The sequence below is a fragment of the Erpetoichthys calabaricus genome, chromosome 1, assembly GCF_900747795.2.
Source record: "Erpetoichthys calabaricus chromosome 1, fErpCal1.3, whole genome shotgun sequence".
Taxonomy (NCBI): Eukaryota; Metazoa; Chordata; class Cladistia; order Polypteriformes; family Polypteridae; genus Erpetoichthys; species Erpetoichthys calabaricus.
The window spans coordinates 65,990,772-66,012,739 of NC_041394.2; the positions used below are offsets into that span (position 1 = coordinate 65,990,772).

Sequence of the window (21,968 nt, forward strand, 5' to 3'; positions counted from 1 at the left end):
GACATGACATACTTGCCCCAAAAAAAATATTAAATTCTGCGTGGCAGTTTTGCAATTCTTAATTACATTGTATTGCTGTTACTACCTTTTTCACATTTTTACAAGGTGCATTCAAATTGTAAAGTTACTGTGGTGATCATATTGGAATATATACACAGGGGGGACAATAAGACTTAAATTGAGAAATGACAATCAATGAGTTTGCCCATAGCAGTGTTAAAAACATCATAAACTATATTGATAATATTGATTGTTAATTTTATAAATGTTTCCCAAAACCAATGATAATTAAAGTAGCATGTTACACATGTTCCCTAACTAACCCACTTGTTAATTGCTAAGTAATTCTTAAACTTGCTACCTCTTATGCCAAACTTTGTAAGACAGCATGTCATGACAATGTTTTAGAAATTTTGAATGTTAAAATTTATAACATGAGAAAGGCACTATAGCAATTAAACATTATTCATATTATTACAGGTTGAGTATCCCTAATCTGGAATGCCTGGAACCAGAAGTATTTTGGATATTTTCAGATTTTGAAATATTTGCATATACATAATGAAATGTCATGGGGACACTTTTGATCAAGTATGAAAATGCAACCAAACTTCCTAAATGAAAATGGACGTATATAATAATTTTATATCGCAGATCTAAATTATAAAGGAGAAGAAGACTTGAGCCAAAGAATGCAGTTAACAAATAAAAACAAAAAACTAATTTATTAGGGTTTGAGGTTCAAAATGGGAGAGGTAAGGATAGCGAGGGACAAAACTAGTTCCAAAGAAATAGAGAACCGAACTATGCATAGTAGTGCTGGGCGGCATACCGGTTCATACCAAAAACCGTTTTTTATTTTTGTTATGATATGGATTTTTCTTATACCGGAACATCAGTTTAAATAGCTTAAACAACGTTCGGAACGTGGCGCAGCGGGAAACTGTTTAAGGGGGACCTTTTTCACTGGTGCACCACTAAATACGCATGCAATGGAGTACATGAGTTAGTGGAGGTATTGAGAGGTGAAAATGAACAGAGAACATTCTGAAACGGAAGCTGTAGCAGACGATAAAGTTGAACATGATGACACAAAAGAACTTTTGACGAAAAAAGGTGCTGTGTCTGTAGATACTTTGCTTTTAAAAGGTCAGATGTGGACCATTATGTTCAAATGTGTGAATACTGTTTCTATACTACTGGATAATACTGCAAGCCAAGTTGTACTTGTTTTATTTATTTTTTTCAATACTGTGTAATGTACCTGGTTACTGTGTAATACTGTGACGATGCCAGTCCCCTACAGACTCCCTCTTCCCACATGGGAGTCTGTTGAACCAACACCATCGATTAGTTATGACTGAGATGAGCTGAGAAATCTCATTGAAGCCAGGGTATGGTGGAAAGTGCTCAAGTGCTTTTGTTAAAAACAGCCAAAGTAAAACCAAAAGTGTCCATTGTGCAGTGTTTAGAAAAATACAGTACCCAAATAAATAACAAATCCATAAAGCCAGTGAAATGTGGGGATAAAATCCATAATAAATAAATCCGTTAAAATGCAGTCTCTCTCCTCGCCCGATCGCAGCACACCACCTTCTGTCTCCGCGGCTCACCCTTCACTGGCGTTGCTGGCGGAGCCTTTTCAGCATGAACTGCTTTCTGCCATCCCTGTCCTGACTGCCGCCACACTGCGCAGCCAGACCATCCGAGGTCGGCACACCTCCCGTCTTCCTTTGCACTCACTCAGTCGCTCCTCCGATCCATTGGGAGGTCTTACATTTCGCTCGCCCCACACTACACACTTAGTCAGTGGGGTGAACCAACCCCTAAATCGCCTCAGCCTGCGCTCCCTCATGGAGCCCCAGCTCATGCTGCCTTCTCCTTCCTGGTGTCTGTATCGTCTCCCATAACTGCCTTTTCCCTTCTTTAACCTCCTTGTGTTCTATTTTTTCTTTTTTCCTTCCCCCTATTCTGCGGGCCCATAAATATACATCTCCTTGGGCGCAGCGCCTTATTCACACGCCACAGTAAGCCGATGAAGCAATTGAGAACGATCGGGTAAGGCTCACCCCAATCACCTCATCAGCTCCCCACGGTCGTGCAATCGCGCCCATGGAGACGGACACAGTGAACTGGATTTAAAAACGGACCTTTTTTTTTTTTTTTTTGGATCCACTATACCACAAATAGCATTATAAATGCAAGTTGCAGTTTTATTATTTCTGTATATAGCTTAGCTTGAAGCAAGGTCCATATTAATGCAATTTGCCTTAATGACGGTTCAGTTGATAATGATGTCATCACCAAGTTGCACTTGTTTTATTTTATTTTGGTGAATACTGTGCAGTGTACCTGGGCTTGAAGTATTATTACTGGAAGTTGCACTATTACTTTTTTATTGTTATTATTTATTAGTTTAAATATTATGCAGTTTAATGATGGTAAAGTTGTTTAAAAAGTCACTTTAACATGTCAGTGGACAGAGATTGTTAACATTAACAGAAAGTGTAGTTGGTTTACAAAAAATATTTACCATTTGTTCCTTTTCTAAGACATGTTCAGTGCAGTACAACTTTTGACAAGCACCTCTGGATATTTTACTAAGTCTAAATGCCTCTTTGGATGGTTGACAATTTGTTGTCAAAATTTTACTTTAAGTTGTTTACAAAATTTGTTCAATAAAAAGGTTCTATGTTTTTCGACAGCAACTGTCCTGCAATGTGATTCCTTCTCTTCATTAGTGCCTCTTTAGTGCCCCCTCCTTGAAAACTATCACTTTATGGGGCCATGCAAACCTATATTAATACTTGTGTGCACATTAAAAAATTTTTTGTATAATGTACAATTCTCATGACAGTGGAATAGGTTATTCTTAGCCAGTGTACTGCAGTAATTGCAGTGAAAAATGTGGTTAACTCGTGCATGGGGAAAAAAATACAGTGAAACCGGTACAATTTTGAAAAATACCGTGATCTAGAATTTTGGTCATACCGCCCAGCACTAATGCATAGTCTTCCCCTTCATGAAGCTGCATTAGCTGCTGTTACTCTGGTTGGTAGGGCCATTGTGCATGGCGAACTAATAACCAAGACTCTTTCTCCATCCGCGGTCATTCACAACTTTCTCCTCTCCACACTAGACAATTCCTCCACTCATCACTTTCCCTTCACCACACCTCTCTTCTCTCATCCCTCTCCAGACATGGCTGATATCACTGTGCTGATTGGTTTGAGCTGGCAGCTTACACCCTGGCCATTGCACCTGCTGGTGGTCCTCATTTCTATAGCCAGTTCACGCTATTGGGTTCTTTATCCTGCTTCATTAGTGCATCAGCACATTCATGGTAGTCATAGCAGAGTTACTGTGTTATAATGTGCAATGATGTGACAAATGAATTAAACCTCAAAAGTGATAAATATGATGTATAGACTCAATTTTAGTTCCCTTTTAAGTGGGCAAATTCTGCGTATGTGCACTAAAGAGCTTTCTTGTTTTTTTGTCAGTTTATATTGACTACCTTGAGTCACTTCTTGGAGAACTGGCTGACAGATCAGGAATATTTCGGCCACCTTTCACTCCATCATGCCTGCTTCGGTGGAAGCTATATACCAACCAACTAAGGTGCTGCATTCAGTTTTCTTAGGTTTTCTGCATGTATACCCACATCATAACATGTTTTTGCCAACCTGAAAAGGCAATTTGCAGCAGTGTCCAGTTTTCCTGAACCCAATTACAAAAGGGGCAATAGTGAAGCTGCTTTTGCTAATAAAATTCCCACACAAATGGAAACGCCTGTGTTACAGTCCATCAAGGATTTCTGCATAATATGAAGCACAATACTTAATTGCCTACTTGTTTAACACTTCATAGATTGCTAGTTTTCACTAGTGTGTACCTAATGTTAGGTTGCAGCAGAAAAGTATACAATGATTTTATTAATTTTTAGAAACCAATTATATTTCCTCCTACAATGGAATGGGTATGTACTGTGATATCAATATACAATTAAAACACATAATACATGGATGGATAGATAGATAGATACTTTATTAATCCCAAGAGGAAATTCACATGTAATGCTTAGCACAATAACATTTTAAAACAATGGGTACTTACTGAATAAAATGCTAAATTGTGTTTGGGTGGTGAGAAAAGGGGATAATTGAGGGACTATAACACTTCCTGTCCACTTTCTTTGTAAACATTATTGATTTAATAATGGTGCTAAAATAATAGCAAAAAGCACAACACTTTAAAATAGCAACATCACCAAGCATGCTTATTATTAATTTTGGACAGTTGAGCAATTTAAACTTTTTGCTGATGCATGCACTGTTCTTACTTTTTTTTTTCTGGATGCAGATTTAAAATATAGGTTTTCATTTTGAATGATGAACTTTGCATGGAAATATAACTGAGTAATTTTCAAACTGATTGATTGTAAATGGCAAATGATTGGTGTACAGTTAAATAGTAAAAGCCAGCAATGCAAAATAAAGGTTGAAAATGCATTGTAATTAATAGTTTTGCCACAGTAATTTTAGTCCAAATCCATTAATGCAAGTACAGCAATACTGAAAAAATAACTTTCCTTTGCATGCCTGTCTTGTCCCCCTCCGTGGACAGCAATGATCCTGCATTCTCTACTATAGTGTATGGACAAAGAGCTTTGCAAATAAAATATGCAACAGACTACATTGTACGTTTTTGCTTTTTCTGCAACTGCTAGGGAATTTGTTAAAAGTTGTGTTCAGAGTTTGATGCTTACTTGGTATAGCTGCAAGCTTGGCATCATCAGAGTTTGTCTTGGAGGTGTTGAGTGAGATGCACACAAATAGCAGTATCACCACAATTCTTCACTTTACTCTGGCAGATTTTTCATATGGCTATAGTCATTTAAAGTACTCCATTTACTTTGTGAAATCCAAAGTGAGTCCAGGCTCTACATTTAAATTGCGACGTCGCTATATAAATCTAGCCTTCATCAGTCTTGTTTCCTTTTTGCACTGTTTTCAGTGGGCACATTCCATCAGCAGCATGTGTCCATGTGTAGCAACTATGCATTGACATTTATTGCAGCAGCTTAAGCAGATGTATGTAGTATGGATTCTAATTACAATAACTTTATCAGTAAACTATTATCATGGCCACGACAGATGTATGGTTGTGTGCATCTCGTTTTTAATGTGAAAGAAAATCAAACCTAAAGAAGGTAGTCTATCCATAGCCTGTGAAGCAGTCTGGTTGCATTTCCTGACTCTTTATAAACTACTTTATCTAGTTACAACTTTTAATTTTATCAGGTTTTATTGTTCAGGTTATTTACCTGTCTTATTCAAAGACATGACCTATAATGCTTGTATGCAAACCCACCTTTTACTGATAAGGAGCATGTTTTGTAATTCAATTGATCAAAGTGTAATATCGCTGTTTTGTCTAAGGGACCTACTTGGGCTGTGTTACAAATAGCATTCCATGACATTTATAAAAATGGATTCATGAATTCATAGTGTGTGAATCCCCCCCGTAGTTCTTTTTATTATTTTTAATAAAAATGCCTGGCATTCTCACACCTAAACTTAGGGCTTAAAGTTGTTTCTTCCGCACAAGCTACCTAATTTATCACATAGAATGGTTTATGTGTGGTTACACACAGTTGTATGTTGATGATGGTAATGTCAGCAGTTGTTTTTTTATTTATTTATTTAAAATCAATTTTGGATCCAATTATCACCATCTTTTAGTATCGCTATAAGTAAGTGAATCATTTTTTCCCCTGGATAATGGACACAATTATGAATATACTTTTTAATGCTTCTTTGTGTTGTTTGGTCATAACATTCATCAGGGACTGCAAAGTCCTCCAGGGAGCGATGAAGATGTTTCTGAATGTTATTGGAACATAGTTACTTTCTGATATTAATCACAATACCTTTCTGTTCCTTTCTGAGGCTCTGTGAAGTGCCTTAAGCATGGGAAAGGATCTATGTACATAAAATGTATTATTATTTGTTATTAACTTAGACTGCAAACAATCCTGCATAATTGCTTTTCTCCCTGTTCCATTGTTGTAAATGGTACAAGACCATTAGCAGTTGTACTAATAGATTCTGGTATACCTTTTACCATTGAGTTATAAGGTTTCTCTGCAGCTGTTCATTAACAATATAACCATGCTTACAACTGCTTGCATGTACAAGCTGTGTTTGGGGAGATAAGATTGTGTGTTAATTTAATATACATAGTTTGATGCATTTACTGTTTGGTTGTCTATTTTTTGTCTGCTATTGGTATTACAATGCTTGTATCTAACTGTTCAGTAATATATGTCTAAGTAAGAATGTCTTTATACTGGATACACATTCTCATGAACTTGAACCACAGATCCTAACTAAACATAGAGCCATAATTCAAACATTACTGCTTTTCTCTTTGGGTTCCATGATTTACCTCCCACAATCATACACACACACCACCCAGCTTTTTGGCATAATATTAAATGTAGGGGAAAAAAGAGAATACAAGTGGACAAAATAGTGGAAACCCATAACAATATATTAATATGAAGCACCCAATAAGGAGTAAAGCCATATTTTGCATTCAGTCTTCCTTGGACTGGTGTTTCAGTTCATACTGGCATTCATGGAGCCGCTGTTGAATTAGTTTAGCAGTACTGCTTGTGTGGGAGCATTATCATCCTTAAATACGAGAACATCATGAGAAAACACTACCCTATAGTGCACTTGGTCTTTTAAAATGGACTAATTTTATCTCCCTGTTGTACAAAATGCAGAGCAATCATTCAGTTAGATGACTCCCACAAGATGGGTGCTCATAACATTCTGGATGTGTCAACACGTTTATGAGTTGATAATGGACATTGTGGGTTGATGGCATGCTTTGCTCTTTCCCCATTCCTGACCCGTCTACATTTTTCATAAAGGTAAATGATTTACCAGGACATTTGTCCTCCGTGGCCACAAGCTTTTACTGTCAAGTTAGAGTACTGGTTTGTGCAGTTTTAGCTGGAATGCAAGGCTAAGATAGCATTAGTCAAAAGAAATATAAACCATAAAAAAAGTATTTGCATCTTATATTGTGTATATGTATTACAGGTGCGAGAGGTGTGTAAGGATCTCACACAAATAGATTTGAAATGGCAGGCCCTTGCCCTTGCTGCTCTTCAAGAGGTAAGCTGAGACAGAATAGTAATCTTAATCATCCTCGAGCTGTTAAGGTACAAGTTACCTTCTTGTGCTTGAATGTACATTTTAGTGTTGAGTTATTTATATGGTAAAATAATCCAGGCACTGTTCAAAATATTTTCAGCAATATGTTCCTCCGTATTGAAGATTTAAGACCTCATTATTCTTTGTCTGTTCCACAAAGCCAAAGGAAAAATTGGGTTACTGACATAATTGCAGCATGTGCAATTAACAGGTTGCATACTGAAAGTAAATTTCCCAAGCAGCAAAGATGACTGTTCAGTGTTTTATATTGTTTGGGTTCATAGTTTTTGTTTTTTTTTTCTTGTACCCAAAACTTTTGATTAGTTTTTATTGATACAATATGGGCTTCCATAGGTTTTAATATATTTAGCTGTTAAATTAAAAAAAAAGCATTAACACTAGAATTACCAGTGCCTACGAGAACTCGTAAATCCGGCCCACCTTAAATCCTTTGTCACCTCTCCATCAGCATCTTTTGTCCTGTAAATGTTTCGATAAGCAGCAAGCAGCCTGGTATCCCACCCCCCCCACCCACCGCCGCTATTCAGTTCACAAAGAAGTTTCTCAGTGCTCAGTGTTTATCTTCGATTGAAGCGCTGGAGCTTTATAGGGTAAAAAAGTACATTGTCATTTGGAATACATACATTTCATGTGTGTTCCATGTCAACAACAATCTATGTAAAAACGTTGTTAACACAGAAACGTTTTTCATGTTTTAGTAATAATGAACAACATGTAGACATGAAATGTATAATGTGTGAAGCCTGAAATACAAATATGAAATAAAACACATTCACAAAATGTACAAGTATAACAAAACAAATGCACTTTTATTCAAGAATATAATCGAAGAAAAAAGAAAGCAGGTTATGGTAAGCAGTTGATACGACAGCTTGCGTGGTGCAATCCTAAGAACTTCTGCCTTCCAATCAGGAGGTCGCGGTTTCGATATCAGCTACTTCCCAGATTTACCATTTTGAGTAGTGAGCTGCACTTATTGTTATTATTATACAATAAAAACATACATTTTATATGCGTCTGTAACAGCCGCACTACTGACATTCATAATTATTCCCAGTCAACTACACGTCTTTATTTGAAAACAGCGTCCGATCAGGGGTTTGGTGAGGCAGGGAGGAGTTGTGGGAGTGTGAACGTGAGTGAGAGAATAAAACTGAAGAAAAAAAAACACTAACTTTGACAAGCACTATAAATTTACAACGGCTGTTACAGACGCAAATCAAATGTATGTTTTTATTGTATAATAACAATAAGAGCAGCTCTCTACTCAAAACGGTAAACTTGAGAAGCTGCCAGCATTGAACCCAGAATCTCTTGATTGGGAGTCAGCAGTTCTTAGCATTGCACCACGCAAGCTGTCGTATCAACCGCCTACCGTAACCTGCTTTCTTTTTTCTTCGGTTATAGTCTTGAATAAAAGTGCACTTTATTGTTATACTTGTACCTTTTGTGAAAGTGTTTATTTCATATTTGTATTTCAGGCTTCACACATTATACATTTCATGTCTAAGTTTTGTCAGCTATTACTAAAACATGAAAAACGTTTCTGTGTTAACGACATTTTTACATAGATTGTTGTTGACACGGAACACACATGAAATGTATGTATTCCAAATGATGGTGTACTTTTTTTACCCTATAAAGCTCCAGCACTTCACTCGAAGATAAACACTGAGTACTGAGAAACTTCTTTGCAAACTGAACTTCGGCAGTGGTCAGGGGGTGGGATACCAGGCTGCTTGCTGCTTATCGACATATTTACAGGACAAAAGACACTGACAGAGAGGTGAGAAAGGATTTAAGGTAGGCCGGATTTACGAGTTTTCTCATAGGCTCTGGTAATTCTAGTGTTAAATTACTATACTTTGTATACAAAATACACCCAGTTGCAGAGAAAACACTTGCAGGGGATTTTTATTTCAACTTCCTTAGAGTACAGTAATGTATTGTTTTTTTTATGTGTATACTGCAGGGGTCTCCAACACATCACTCACGAGCTACTGGTAGCTCACAACCCCTTTCCAAGTAGCTCGTCAAAGGGTTAATGAATCCTACATAAATTTGTAAACTTGATTAGTCAAATTAGGCGTCGGCAATCTTTCCAAAAAATTATATCACGATCCTTTTAACACAAAATCACGATCCACAATCTGAATTGCAGTCTATCTTTTCAGTGTGGCATACACTTAAGAGAATATCCGGACTCAAACTCCTCAAGACCTAAATAACACTTTATTTTAAATATCAAACAAAGTTGAATTCAATTGTTCTGTCGTTCGCTAGCTAAGCGGAGTTGAGGAACACACCCTGAAGCTGGCGAGTGAGGAAGGCCCCTCCCCTCATCCCGATGCATGTTTCACAGATTTGTGCAAATAAATCGGTACCGCAAGCAAACTATAATACATAGCAAAATGAGAGAAGTCGCAAAATCAACCGGAATGTTCAAGCAAATTATAGAAAAAAAACTAAATCTGTTAAGTAGTTCTCTTGTGAAAAGCAGACGGGCAGACCTTGAATTTTATATATTAGTAAACCTTCAAAATAATGTGCAGTTAAAGTCTCAACAGCATTCTCAGTATTTCTGGAGTTTAGTAGTACCAGATAACTATAAGAATCTTCCCTAAGCAGCACTGAAAATGTCTGCTTTGTTTGGGTCTACATACCTCTGTGAGTCTGCCTTTTGTGACATGAATGTCATGAAGTCAAAGTTCAGAACAAGACTGACAGATGAACATTGAAATGGCTCCATAAGAGTGAACCTAAGTGGCTACACTCCACCATACACCTCTCTTGTTAACTCCATGCAGTGCCAGTCATCTCACTAATTAAAAAACATCACACATACAACTGGACCTGTGAATACTCTTGTGAAGTGAAACAGTGACATGGAACAAAATGACAAATGAATAAGTAATATCTGTGTATTTGTAATTGCATTGTTTTGTTTTGACTGCATTCGTGTTTTAATTCAGTAGTGTGAGATACACTAGAAAATGCATACAGACATACAAAATGCACTTGCAGGTGAACTAAATATTTTTTGTAAAACAAGCTTATTCGGTGTATTTGAGTTGAAATAAGCTATGAGAATAAACGTTAGAAAACATGAGTAGCTCTCAGCCATTTTCATTTTGTAAAAGTAGCTCTCATTGTTTAATCAGTTCGTCCTCAGTTTTGTTCTTAAGATAAAGACTTTTAACGATCAATCAAGTTATTTACATATATTGAGCCCAGAATTCAACAAGTCGTAATTACAAATTTTAAATAGTAGGCCTCATTGTACAGTTTACGTGTAGGTTTGACTTCTTGTTTGAAGTTGGGGAAAAAAAAAAAACACCTAGATCTTGTGCTTGTCCTCACATTCTGCTATTAGAAGCATGGCTTGCTTAGTTAAGTCCTTCATGTGTTTGATAGATACATAGTAAGACAGATAGCTGTTTAGCTGTCCAATGAGGAAATTTAGCAAAAACAATGTAGTTGAAATCGCTTGTTAAGCGATACTCAATGGATAATACAAAAATACAAAATTAGCTTTTAGGCCTGATAGCATATCACATCTGTATTTTTAGTTTAGGCGCAATGCAACAGAGTTTAGCATTATTTGTGGTTTATTGTTAACCTAAAAGTTGCTGCTGGGATTTCAGCTGTGTTAGTTGTTCATTATATGCATTCACTGAGACAAACTTCCACCATTTGTGATCCATAACCAGATGTTACTGCTGTCGTCTTTTAAATCCTCTGTCTCTTATCTAAGCCTATTCTTTTCTGTTATTAGTTATGTCCTGTTATTTTACTTTTTTCTTTCTTTGCAACTTCTAGAGTATTTTTTATTTTGTTTTCTGTTATGTTTTTTAAGAACACTTTTTCAGAAGTGGAAAATCTTCCACTTGCTTACTACAGAGAGAGACCCTTTATCTTAAGCACAAAGAGAGATCTAGAAAGCTCACTTCCCTGCAAACCCCCTCTGACACTGGTGACCTCCGTTTATTGTCATACCAGTAGACAGTAGTGCTTACTCGCCAATTGGTGGAGCCCCGTTTTGTGTAATAACAGAAATTCCTTTGTACCCCCGAAAAGCACCCCTGCCACAGGCACCTCTGGCAAATTTACTGAAAGTGGCATTTCCACACTGCACTTGTATGCTCGACCCAGTCACCACACATTGAGGAGACCTTTGGTACTATTCATACCTTCCGGTAATATCCATTGCATCCCAATTAATCCCTGAGATGGTGGTAATTTCTGCTTTAAGCAAGCCAGAGGTCTGATGTAGTTTCTTTGTATATTTTATTTACTTGGTTTTCTGTAATTTTCTTGTAAAAATGTTCTAACCACTAAGTCCTATCTATTATAGTAGACTACAATTTTGAAATCCGCAAATGCACAAAACAAATTGGCATAACACTCTCTCAAAATATTCACCCATCCAATCTGACCTCCATCATGCCTGTCCAGCAGCTAGATAACTTCTGGCTGCAAAAATGATTTAGTGGCAGTGAGGAATTTTATGGTATGGTGGACCAGCCTGGTAGCCTAGCTCAAGAGCAATACAGGAAAGATGGTTACAGTGAAATGAGGGAACATCCTAGGCTTCAGCACCAGACTGTTGAGGAACATACTCATAAATAAAGTAGAGTCCTGAGTCATTGTTACAAATGTATTCCAAAATGACATCCTTTTATTACAAAAGGTGAATCCCCTTCATGTATGCGGATAGGCTGTCCACAGTTAGACACTGGATAATTCAGAGTTAACACCGCCTTCACAGAATCAAAACACAAGTGACTGCTCAAAACACAACAAGTTTTAACCACAACCGGATTGTTCAAGATTCAACAGTTTTATTTGTCACACACACCGTTATATAGATAAAACATGCTGTGAAATGAAAAAGCTAGTCTACTCCACAATTGTACAAAACAAAAAGAAACTCGCAACAGAATCAATAATTAAGAAAAAGATCATTTCTAACTAAATGTAATTTAAATTAAATTTAGTTAAACTATATTTAAATTAAGTTAAAATCTGAAACAGTCCTCTTCTTTCGGCTGCTCCTGTTAGGGGTTGCCACAGCGGATCATCTTCTTCCATATCTTTCTGTCTTCTGCATCTTGTTTTGTTACACACATCACCTGCATGTCCTCTCTCACCACATCCATAAACCTTCTCTTAGGCCTTCCTCTAAAGCGGCTGTGCAAGGAGTTAGTGAGCTTTAGGTTCAAATGTTTGTTGGCACGTCAGAGTTCATGATTCCGATTGGCTGAGATTAAACCTCCTCTTTAGTCTCTCGGTTTTAGCCATTCGGTTACGTAAGCTGCTTGCCTAAGTTGAGCAGGCTGAATAGTCTGTTTGCTGGGATGGGTAGAGTCCATAATTATTTTAATTGCCCTGCTCCTACAGCACTTGGTATAGATGTCCTGAAGAGAGGGCACTTTTAACCTTGAGATGCACTCTGCTGAACATACAACTTTCTGCAGGGTTTTGCGATCTTGGACTGAGCAGTTCCCAAACCATGATGTGCAACTCTGTGTTAGGATGCTATCTATGGTACCGTTGTAAAAAGTTTTCAAAATGATTAGGGAGACCCTGAATTTCCTCAGCCACCTCAGGTGATAATGTCACTGTCTTGCCTTCCTGACCTGAGTTTGTGTGTGCTGGGTCCATGTTCCTTGGTGATGTTCATACCCAGGTATGTGAAGCCACTCTCCCTCTCCACAGGAACTCCATTTATGCTGATCGGGCCACAGATCTGCCATAAGCTTCGGCCTGAAGTCCACCACTAGCTCCTTGATCTTGCAGACATTCAGTGATTCAGTTATGAGCCTGGCACCATACTGCCATGTTCTCTACCTCATCCAGATTGACCTCATCATCACTGTTGGAAACGAGGCCAAAGACTACTGTGTCATCAGCAAACTTAACAGTGTTGTTGGAGCTGTGCACACAATTCTTGAATACACAGGAGTACCATCCCTGAACATGGAATCCCCTTAATAACTTCATGTGAATTGTTTATTTTTTATTCATGCACACTTAGAAGAAACTACCTTTCAGAGCCAATGTTTTTTGCTTACTGTATACGGAGATGGTCATGGTGTCCTTGTAGCCTTTTAGGTAGGAATAATTTTGCAGCATGGATCTCCAGGAAAGGCTAAGATGAAATTGGACATATCAAAATGAGTGAAAGGGCCTGTCTTTGTAAATTAATACATCAAAAAATATATGTTCCATCTGTGCATCAATATTAATCCTAAAATTGCAACAATTAAGGCACCAACAGATGTGATTAATGATATATTTCACATAGCTATCGCAAAGTAATTTTTGCCTGCATAATGCTATTTCTTGTAGTCTAACTATGTTTATTAGTTTTCTTGCTACCACTAACATTCACACTTTGGTATCCTGTGATTCATGTAGTAAAATTCAGCACTGAAAGCTCTTACATTTGTCTTTGGCTCTGGTTTCCCAACTTCTTCTTTGCCCTGCACCCCTAGAAAATGTAGTAAATGTAACATCACATTTGAAGACAAAGAAGTCAAATTTCTAATTTTTGAACCACAAATTGAACTACATGCAGTACTGCAGGTACACAAACTGAAATAAAAAAATAAGCTTTTAACTCCATGCCTAAAATCTAAAATGAGAAATTTACCTTTATAAATCTCAGTAATCTTGTAAATGTGTTCCCTGTGAAGCTTAGACACTTAATTGAGAACCTGGGAGTTGGGGTATCCTGCAAAGCATCAAGTGCTGCAAGGAAAAGACACACAGTCAAGGGGTTTGGGGGATTGCAAACCCCCATGATGCAATGGGTGCCAGCACACCACTAAGTAATGAAATACATTCGACAAGCTTTGTCCCCCAGTAACACCTGCACTGCAGTTCAAAAACAGATGTGCTCCACAGTTAAAATTTCTGTGCTACTGCCAGGATCGCAAACGGGAGAGTTGGCCGAGTGTAAGCAGCAGGTGTTGCATTCAATTCAGTCCCTTTTGTCTCTCCCCCTGGCAAAAATGTCAGTCAGACCTCGAATTCAGGACTTGCTCTGGAATCAATATAAGACCTCAACTTCTCTGCAGATTATTGAAAGGTCCAAATTCCATTCCCTAAAAAAAAAAAAAAAAAAAAATTCACCTTTACGAACGCTCCACACACACAAATGAACTTGCAAGAACACACATTTCCATGGCTCATTTACAGGTGACAGTTGTGTATGCAATGCTTGATTCTTTTCATATCTTAGAACAGGAGCACTAACTAATAAATTACCTACAAATGATGGCACACTGCAAGACACTGATTGCATCATGATAAAGTTGGACAACTCACCACACTCAATTTTGGCAAACTACGACACCGCTTTCCTATTTGTCGCACCCAAAGTTGAAAATCCGTGATCTATAGCATGTAGAAGAGAAATACTCTAAAACTTGTCCATGCAGAAACTGTCTATGCAGTCAAATTCAAGGCTTAATAGGTGAAACACTGACATATTTAAGCACTCACAGCAAGTTTCAGACTAGAATATATCTCATGTACTATTGTGGAAAACAAAAAAAGTCAAAGGTCTGAAAAACATTTATTTAGTTGGTGTATGTGTGTGCACACAGTACTGTTTAATGATTACATTATGATCTCCTAATAAGAGTAAATTAGGCTGCATCAGACTGTACATGCTAGAATTCAGATGTCAAAAGAATGGAATACCTCACTTTGTATTCTCATTCTGTTAATAGTGCTATTAAATATTTTCAAAGGAAACACACATTCAGTCAGTTGTAAAGGTTAATGTTAACTAACCAGCTAGCAACAGAGAAATGGTGAAGGAGAAGAGTTTAGCATACCTGACAATTAATGGATATGCTAATTTGCATTCTGGCTGTTTGGCACAGTGAGCCAGTCGGAAAATGAAAATGGCGAAAAAGCAGTACAACATTTAAAAATAAAACCTATATAGTACAGTTTGCAGTATATTGTAATACTGGCACTTTTATAGACGTGTTTCACCATACTGCATTCAAGATATTTGTAGGAAATGTTAGGTTTAAATTCTGCTGAGGATGTAAGCATATATTATATATAATTTTTAGAATCATTATTTCATGATCTTTGTATTCAATTTTGAACATTCATAGGTGCCTTATTTTCATGTATTTGCTTAAGAAAACTGAAAATTTTGGGGATCCTTCCATCTTTTGCGTTTGACTTGCAATGTATTTTAAAAGAAAAGTTGTCTTTCTCTTAGAGTATATAAAGCATTATTTAATGTGTATTGCAATTATTAGCACTATTGTCCAAAATATTTTTTATTTCCTCATATCCTCTGTTTTTGACTATATGGTGCACCCTAGTTGAAGATGCACAGATCTTTACCGAAGTTGCTTTCTGGCCAAAGGGTGCCTCTGCAGTCCTGCTAATCAGACTGTACTTGCTGCACAGGTGGGAACATCCCATTCCGCCAGAGAACACCCCAAAGCCAGAGGCAGTCAATAGGTTAGTGTTTCTAGCTAAAAACATGTAAAAATAACTCTGTTGTTCACTCTGTGGGGCCACTATGCTGTAGATTAACTGTTTATACTCAAATTAAATTATTCTCTTTTATTCTTGTTTTAGTTGACAAAGATAAACATGTTGACTTGAAGTTTAACAAATCATGTAACATGTTTACACTCATAAAACTGTTGTTACAGTGATTGCCAAAAAGTCTAGATGTTTACTTATATTATTAATACCCATTAATTTTCTTTTCTCATAATAAGTTATCGGTTGCTATATATCTCACCATTACACTCCACCATTTTTTTTCTGTGTAGAAAATGTTATTCAAAATTAAAGTTGAACATCAGAAAATTAGTTTGACCTACTTTACCATCCATTATCCAACCCGCTATATCCTTACTACAGGGTCACAGGGGTCTGCTGGAGCCAATCCCAGCCAACACAGGGCGCAAGGCAGGAAGCAAACCCCAGGCAGGGCGCCAGCCCACCGCAGGGCACACACACACAAACACACACACTAGGGTCAATTTAGGATCGCCAATCCACCTAACCTGCATGTCTTTGGACTGTGGGAGGAAACCGGAGCACCCGGAGGAAACCCACGCAGACATGGGGAGAACATGCAAGCTCCATGCAGGGAGGACCCAGGCAGTGAACCCGGGTCTCCTAACTGTGAGGCTGCAGCGCTACCCACCGTGCTGCCCTACTTTACCATGTAATTCCATATTAATAATTATTATAGCATTTTGGTCATATCACACAGCCTTCTATGTGGTCTTGACATTTAGGGCAGTATATTAATATATTTATATATGGTTCAGGTATCTTAATTAAAAAAAAAATAAAAATCTGTCCTTCAGGCAACCTTTTGACATGCTGTACCCTCCTTATTCTCATCAATACAAAGAGTGGTGGCATTATTAATTTGGTTCTCAAATTTCTGTTTTGAAACTTAGTTTTGTCTGTCAAGGTTAGACTGCAGAAATGAACTATGAGTTACCAAATATCTAACATTATTTATCCTATTAGAAGTTTATCACAGGAACTGGAAGAAAAAAATAAGACCTCTTGCAAGGCATAGTTTGACCATAAGCCATGACTGAGCTCAGAGTGAGGTAATGAAGCACCTTTTCTACATCATTGATCTGTGACATCTGGGTGAATGACAATAATAAAATTAAACCATTCACCAACAACTGTTTGTGTGATCCTTCAGTTTTGTGAGGAGAAGCTAATCAAGGACTTAAACTACCCTGTAAAGTGGCATTAGTCTTTTTTTTTTTTTTTTTTTTTTTTTAGTATTATTATTCTTTAGCAGCAATTCCTTCAGTGTCCTAATGGTAAACTCCCACAGCTTATCCTTAATTAGTCACGTGTTAATGCTAATTGGTTATTAGAGAAACCTTGGTAATCGCATTAGCACTACTGAAACCTGTTATCCTGTTCACTTGTGTTGCAAGGTTCTGACATTCCTAAAGTTCCGTTCTGAGTCCTGACATGGCCAAAGTGAAATGACTTTTTTTTCCTTTCAAAGTAAAGGATATTCCATGTGACATATTTCCAAAAATCTGAAGCTTTTGTACATAGGTGTCTATTACTGTCTTGAGAAAAGAGGGTAAATTAGATCTAACTGGGACAGAAAAAGTAGGGGAAGGCCCAGATGGACAACTGCATAAGAGAATAATGAAATTAGTTTGTAGTTTGAGAAACATACACTTTACAGGTCCTCAGTTGTCTTCTTCACTAAATATGCACCAAATACCAGTCTCATCTGCAACAGAGAAAACATAGCTCCAGGATAATGAGCGTAGTACACTTTTCCGGTTATCTTCTGTCCAATTCTGTGTTGTTTTGCCCATTTTAACCTTTTATTTTAATTTGTCAGTTTCATATATTTCTTTGAAACATTGCCTCGAGGGCCAGAATCCTAAAATCATCTTTCCTCTGTTGTAGATACACTGCTAATCGATATGAATTATTTGTGGGAATATGTGTCAAAAGTCCATAACAGTTATGTTTTTTGCAATTTCCATTTGTGATGTACATTTGAGTTTTCATAGAGTTTTTTTACAGTTCAATTACAGGTAGATTGATTAACTTGCTCAAGTTCATCCAGTGAGTCTTGGTGGGTAATTGTGGTTACAGTTCAATTACTTAATCTCAGACAATCTATATGCTTGATTGTTTCTCGTCTCTCTCTGTTGCAGATCTGGTTATTCAGACATCAGTTATCAAAATAAAGGCTGACATAACGAAATTAAATTCTCTTATTATTATGTAATTAATATTTGCAGAAGTGTATAATAATAATAATAAATGCTATTAGAGTAAAAAATTTTTACATGCAGCAAAGCTAACATGATGATAGGAGGATGAGTAAAACTTTTGTTACTGCTCTGTTTGGTGCCCATAATAGCCTAATTAAATAATTTTTTGGTCTAATTTTAGAAAGGACAAGCAATATAGCCTGAGACACACTGATATTCCCATCAAGATCGATTGGTTTTTTTTATAATACCTATATTAAGAATTCAATTGGTCTTGCATGTTGCAATTGAGTAATATAAGATATCATACAGTAGGGAAAATGTAAACTTAGAAAAAATCAAAATATTTGTGAAAAAATGCATTAAAATTTGTCTTGTGGTGCTCTCGATCATCAAAGAGCCTAAATGTTGAAGATGAATATAAAATTTTGCAGAGCAGAACAACAATAATACAGTATAAGAGCACAGCTGAATTTACTGTTCATGGAACAAGTAGTATCATTAATGGTTTGATGAACCTTAACAGAGGATGTTCTAGAGCAGGGGTCTCCAACACGTCGCTCAGAAGCTACCAGTAGCTCGCAACCCCTTTCCAAGCAACTCGCCAAAGGGTTAATGAGTCCTACATAAATTTGAAAACTTGATTAGTCAAATTAGGTGTGGGCGATCTTTCCAAACAATCATATCATGATCCTTTTAACACAAAATCACAATCCACAATCTGAATTGCAATCTATCTCTTTTCGATGTGGCATACACTTAAGAGAATATCTGGACTCGGACTCATCAAGACCTAAGTGACTCTTTATTTTAAATATCAAGCAAAGTTGAATTCAATTGTTCTGTCGTTCACTAGCTAAGCAGAGTTAAGGTACACGCCCCAAAGATGGCGAGTGAGTGAGGAGAGCATCAGTCCGCTACGTGTTTCTCGGATTCGGGAAAATAAATCGGTACCACAAGTGAACTATGATACATAGCAAAATGAGAGAAGTCGCAAAATCAACCGGAATGTTCAAGCAAATTATAGAAAAAAAACCCAATCTAAATCCATTAGTATTTCTCTCATGAAAAGCAGACAGAAATACATAACGACAGAGAGACGTTGGATTTTATATATTAGTAAACCTTCAAAATAATGTGCAGTTAAAGTCTCAACAGCATTCTCAGCATTTCTGGAGATTAGTAGAGCCAGATAACTAAGAGTCTTCACCAAGTAGCTCTGAAAATGTCTGCTTTGTTTGGGTCTCCATACCTCTGTGAGTCTGCCTTTTGTGACATGAAAATCATGAAATCAAAGTTCAGAACAAGACTGACAAACATTTAAATGGCTCCATAAGAGTGAACCTAAGTGGCTACACTCCACCATACACCTGCCTCTCTTGTTGACTCCATGCAGTGCCAGTCATCTCACTAACTAAAAAACACATCACACATGCAACTGGACATGTAAAAACTCTTGTGAAGTGAAACAGTGACATGGAACAAAATGACAAATGAATAAGTAATATCTGTGTATTTGTAATTGCATTGTTTTGTTTTGACAGCATTCATGTTTTAATTCAATAGTGTGAGATACACTAGAAAATGCATACAGTCATACAAAATGCACTTGCTGGTGAACTAAATATTTTTTGTGATGTTTTAATGTAAAATGTGAGTTGTGGACACCAACATTTTGTAAATGTTCAGGCAAAACAAGCTTATTCAGTTTATTTGGGTTGAAATAAGCTATGAGAATAAACGTTAGAAAACATGAGTAGCTCTCGGCCATGTTCATTTTGTAAAAGTAGCTCTCAGGGGAAAAAAGGTTGGAGACCCCTGCTCTAGAGATACTTGTTTACACTGATGTTTGATCAATCCTAATCAGTGTTTATCTAGTTTAGTAATGTTTTGCTTTTGATGTGAATGTACATGCTTCCAAAAATGAAAGAACAGAATGTTGTGCCAGGAACAACATTAATATATGCCCTGGAAAAGGTGCTATATAAATAAAATTTATTTTTGTTATCTGTAGAACACAATGGATGATGATAGTGAAGAAATTTAATGATGAGGAACACTATCAATTAGTTTATTTGGAGGCATGGGGTTGACCATGAAACCAATATTGTTATGCGGCTACTTTTTTGGCGCAACCATTAACATCACATGTCCTCCTCACCAGAAGCAATACATTGATGGTGACATGCCTGGCTTGCTGCTCTAAAGAAAAGTAAAAATAAGTTCTGTGAAATAACAATGCTCTAACATTGGAGAAGATTAATCTGGCAGCAGTGCATTGTTCCTAAACACAACAGTTAAATTTATACAGGAGGCCTTTTACAGCCACTGTGCTTGGTAAATGGATGAATTTGTTGCTTCATTGATTAGTAATATTTTATCAGAATACTGAAATTTCCCGGGTGACGGTCCACTACTAAACGTCCTTCTTTTTTTTTTTTTTATTTGGTAAATACTGTAGCATTGGTAGTTTCTCGTCCATACATGTACAAATAAGTTGTCTTAGAGGAGATGTAATTTTTGTGAATTGCTGAACCTCTTTGTCAACTTTTATGAAATGCTGTATATAAAATATTAAAGTTCTGTTTTAGGTGTTGTAGTGTACGTTAGAACTTGTAAAAGTGACTCTTGACTCCTTTCTTTGTATTTGTAGGCAGCCGAAGCCTTTCTTGTCCGTCTCTTTCAGGATTCATACCTATGTGCGATACATGCCAAGAGAGTTACCTTGTACTCCAAAGACATACAGCTGGCCCGCAGAATACGTGGTCAAAGGGATGACTTGAGATAAGCTCTAGATGGATAGCTCTTTCTATTGTTTATCTCCAATAATTTTATAATGTGATGTCCTATGTAAATAAATGTGTTTTAAAAATTGTATATATTTTCTATTAGTGTATTCATAATTAAATTTTTTTTAATAACCAGTATTGTGTTAACTTTTTTCTGTTCAGTTTCTAAAGATGAAATAACTGTCAGATGATTTCCAACTACTGTATACAATTCAAAATTGTAAACATTTGCATTTAAAGTATGAATTGGTGAGTTTGAATGACATTTGCACAAGGGGGTCTTCAGCAGCACTTTAGAAATCTGGAGAGAGAGAGAGAGGAACCAAGGGAGGTGATTTGGAAGAATGCTTAATTGATCCCAAAAGACTTCTTTGTTTGTGCCTTCAAAAGCCACCTGTTTTCAAATCAGTTTAGCCCTTGTCTTGCGGGAGTAATTATCCACAGTCATTTCTCCTGTTTTCACCCCTCTCTGCTTGCAAACCACTGCTACCATTAACAAAGGGATCAAGTTCAAGGTTTTCCTCTAGATTCACATTATAAAAATCCAAGCTACTGATAAGAGCACTAAAGGAAATATTATGCTGTAGAGAATCTCCACCAGCACAATTAGTGGTATTGGAACATCAGAACAATTGTGATGAGAACAGGCTATTCCGCCTTATGTCTTCATTTTGAAATCTACCTGCAATTTAGAATTAATTAATTGCAAATGACAAAGGTTATTAATATTCTTGTTTATTCCAGTATTACAAAAACATAGTATGTCCAAGTCCTTGGCATCTTTTATTGCCACATTCTTATCCTGCTTCCAGTTTTCTTATAATGGTGGCAACTGCTAAAGGAGAGAGTTGACTTGATTTTTAAACTGTTCCTACTTCATGATTTCATTTTAATGAGTCTCAAGAGTCTTAGTCCTATGCTGTTCGCTGAGGGATGTAAAGGTGGGGGCATAATTATTCCTAGGTGGGATGCAGCAGACTGAAAAGAGGCTAATTATATCATTCAAACACATCACTTGGTCACAAGAGGCACAGAGTGTCTGTTTTGTTGTATTAAATTTTTAAAAATTTGTAAATCTATATTTTTGATTTACTTTTAAGGGCTGTTTCTTAGACCAGATAATTGTCTTAATGTTTTCTCTGACTAGTTTATTGTTTATT

General features: G+C 36.8%; 1 protein-coding gene across 6 annotated transcripts in view; it reads left to right on the forward strand.

Annotated features, from left to right (window-relative positions):
• Positions 1-20,935, forward strand: part of LOC114651267 (uncharacterized) — a 35,238-nt gene extending 14,303 nt beyond the window's left edge. For all 6 annotated transcript variants that reach the window (XM_028801221.2, XM_028801236.2, XM_028801229.2 and 3 more), the window contains exons 4-5: positions 7,116-7,190; positions 20,673-20,935. In XM_028801221.2, the coding sequence (XP_028657054.1) occupies positions 7,116-7,190; positions 20,673-20,807 (210 nt within the window). In that variant the 3' untranslated portion in view covers positions 20,808-20,935. The remainder of the gene's footprint in view (positions 1-7,115; positions 7,191-20,672) is intronic.
• The last annotated feature ends 1,033 nt before the right edge of the window (positions 20,936-21,968 follow it).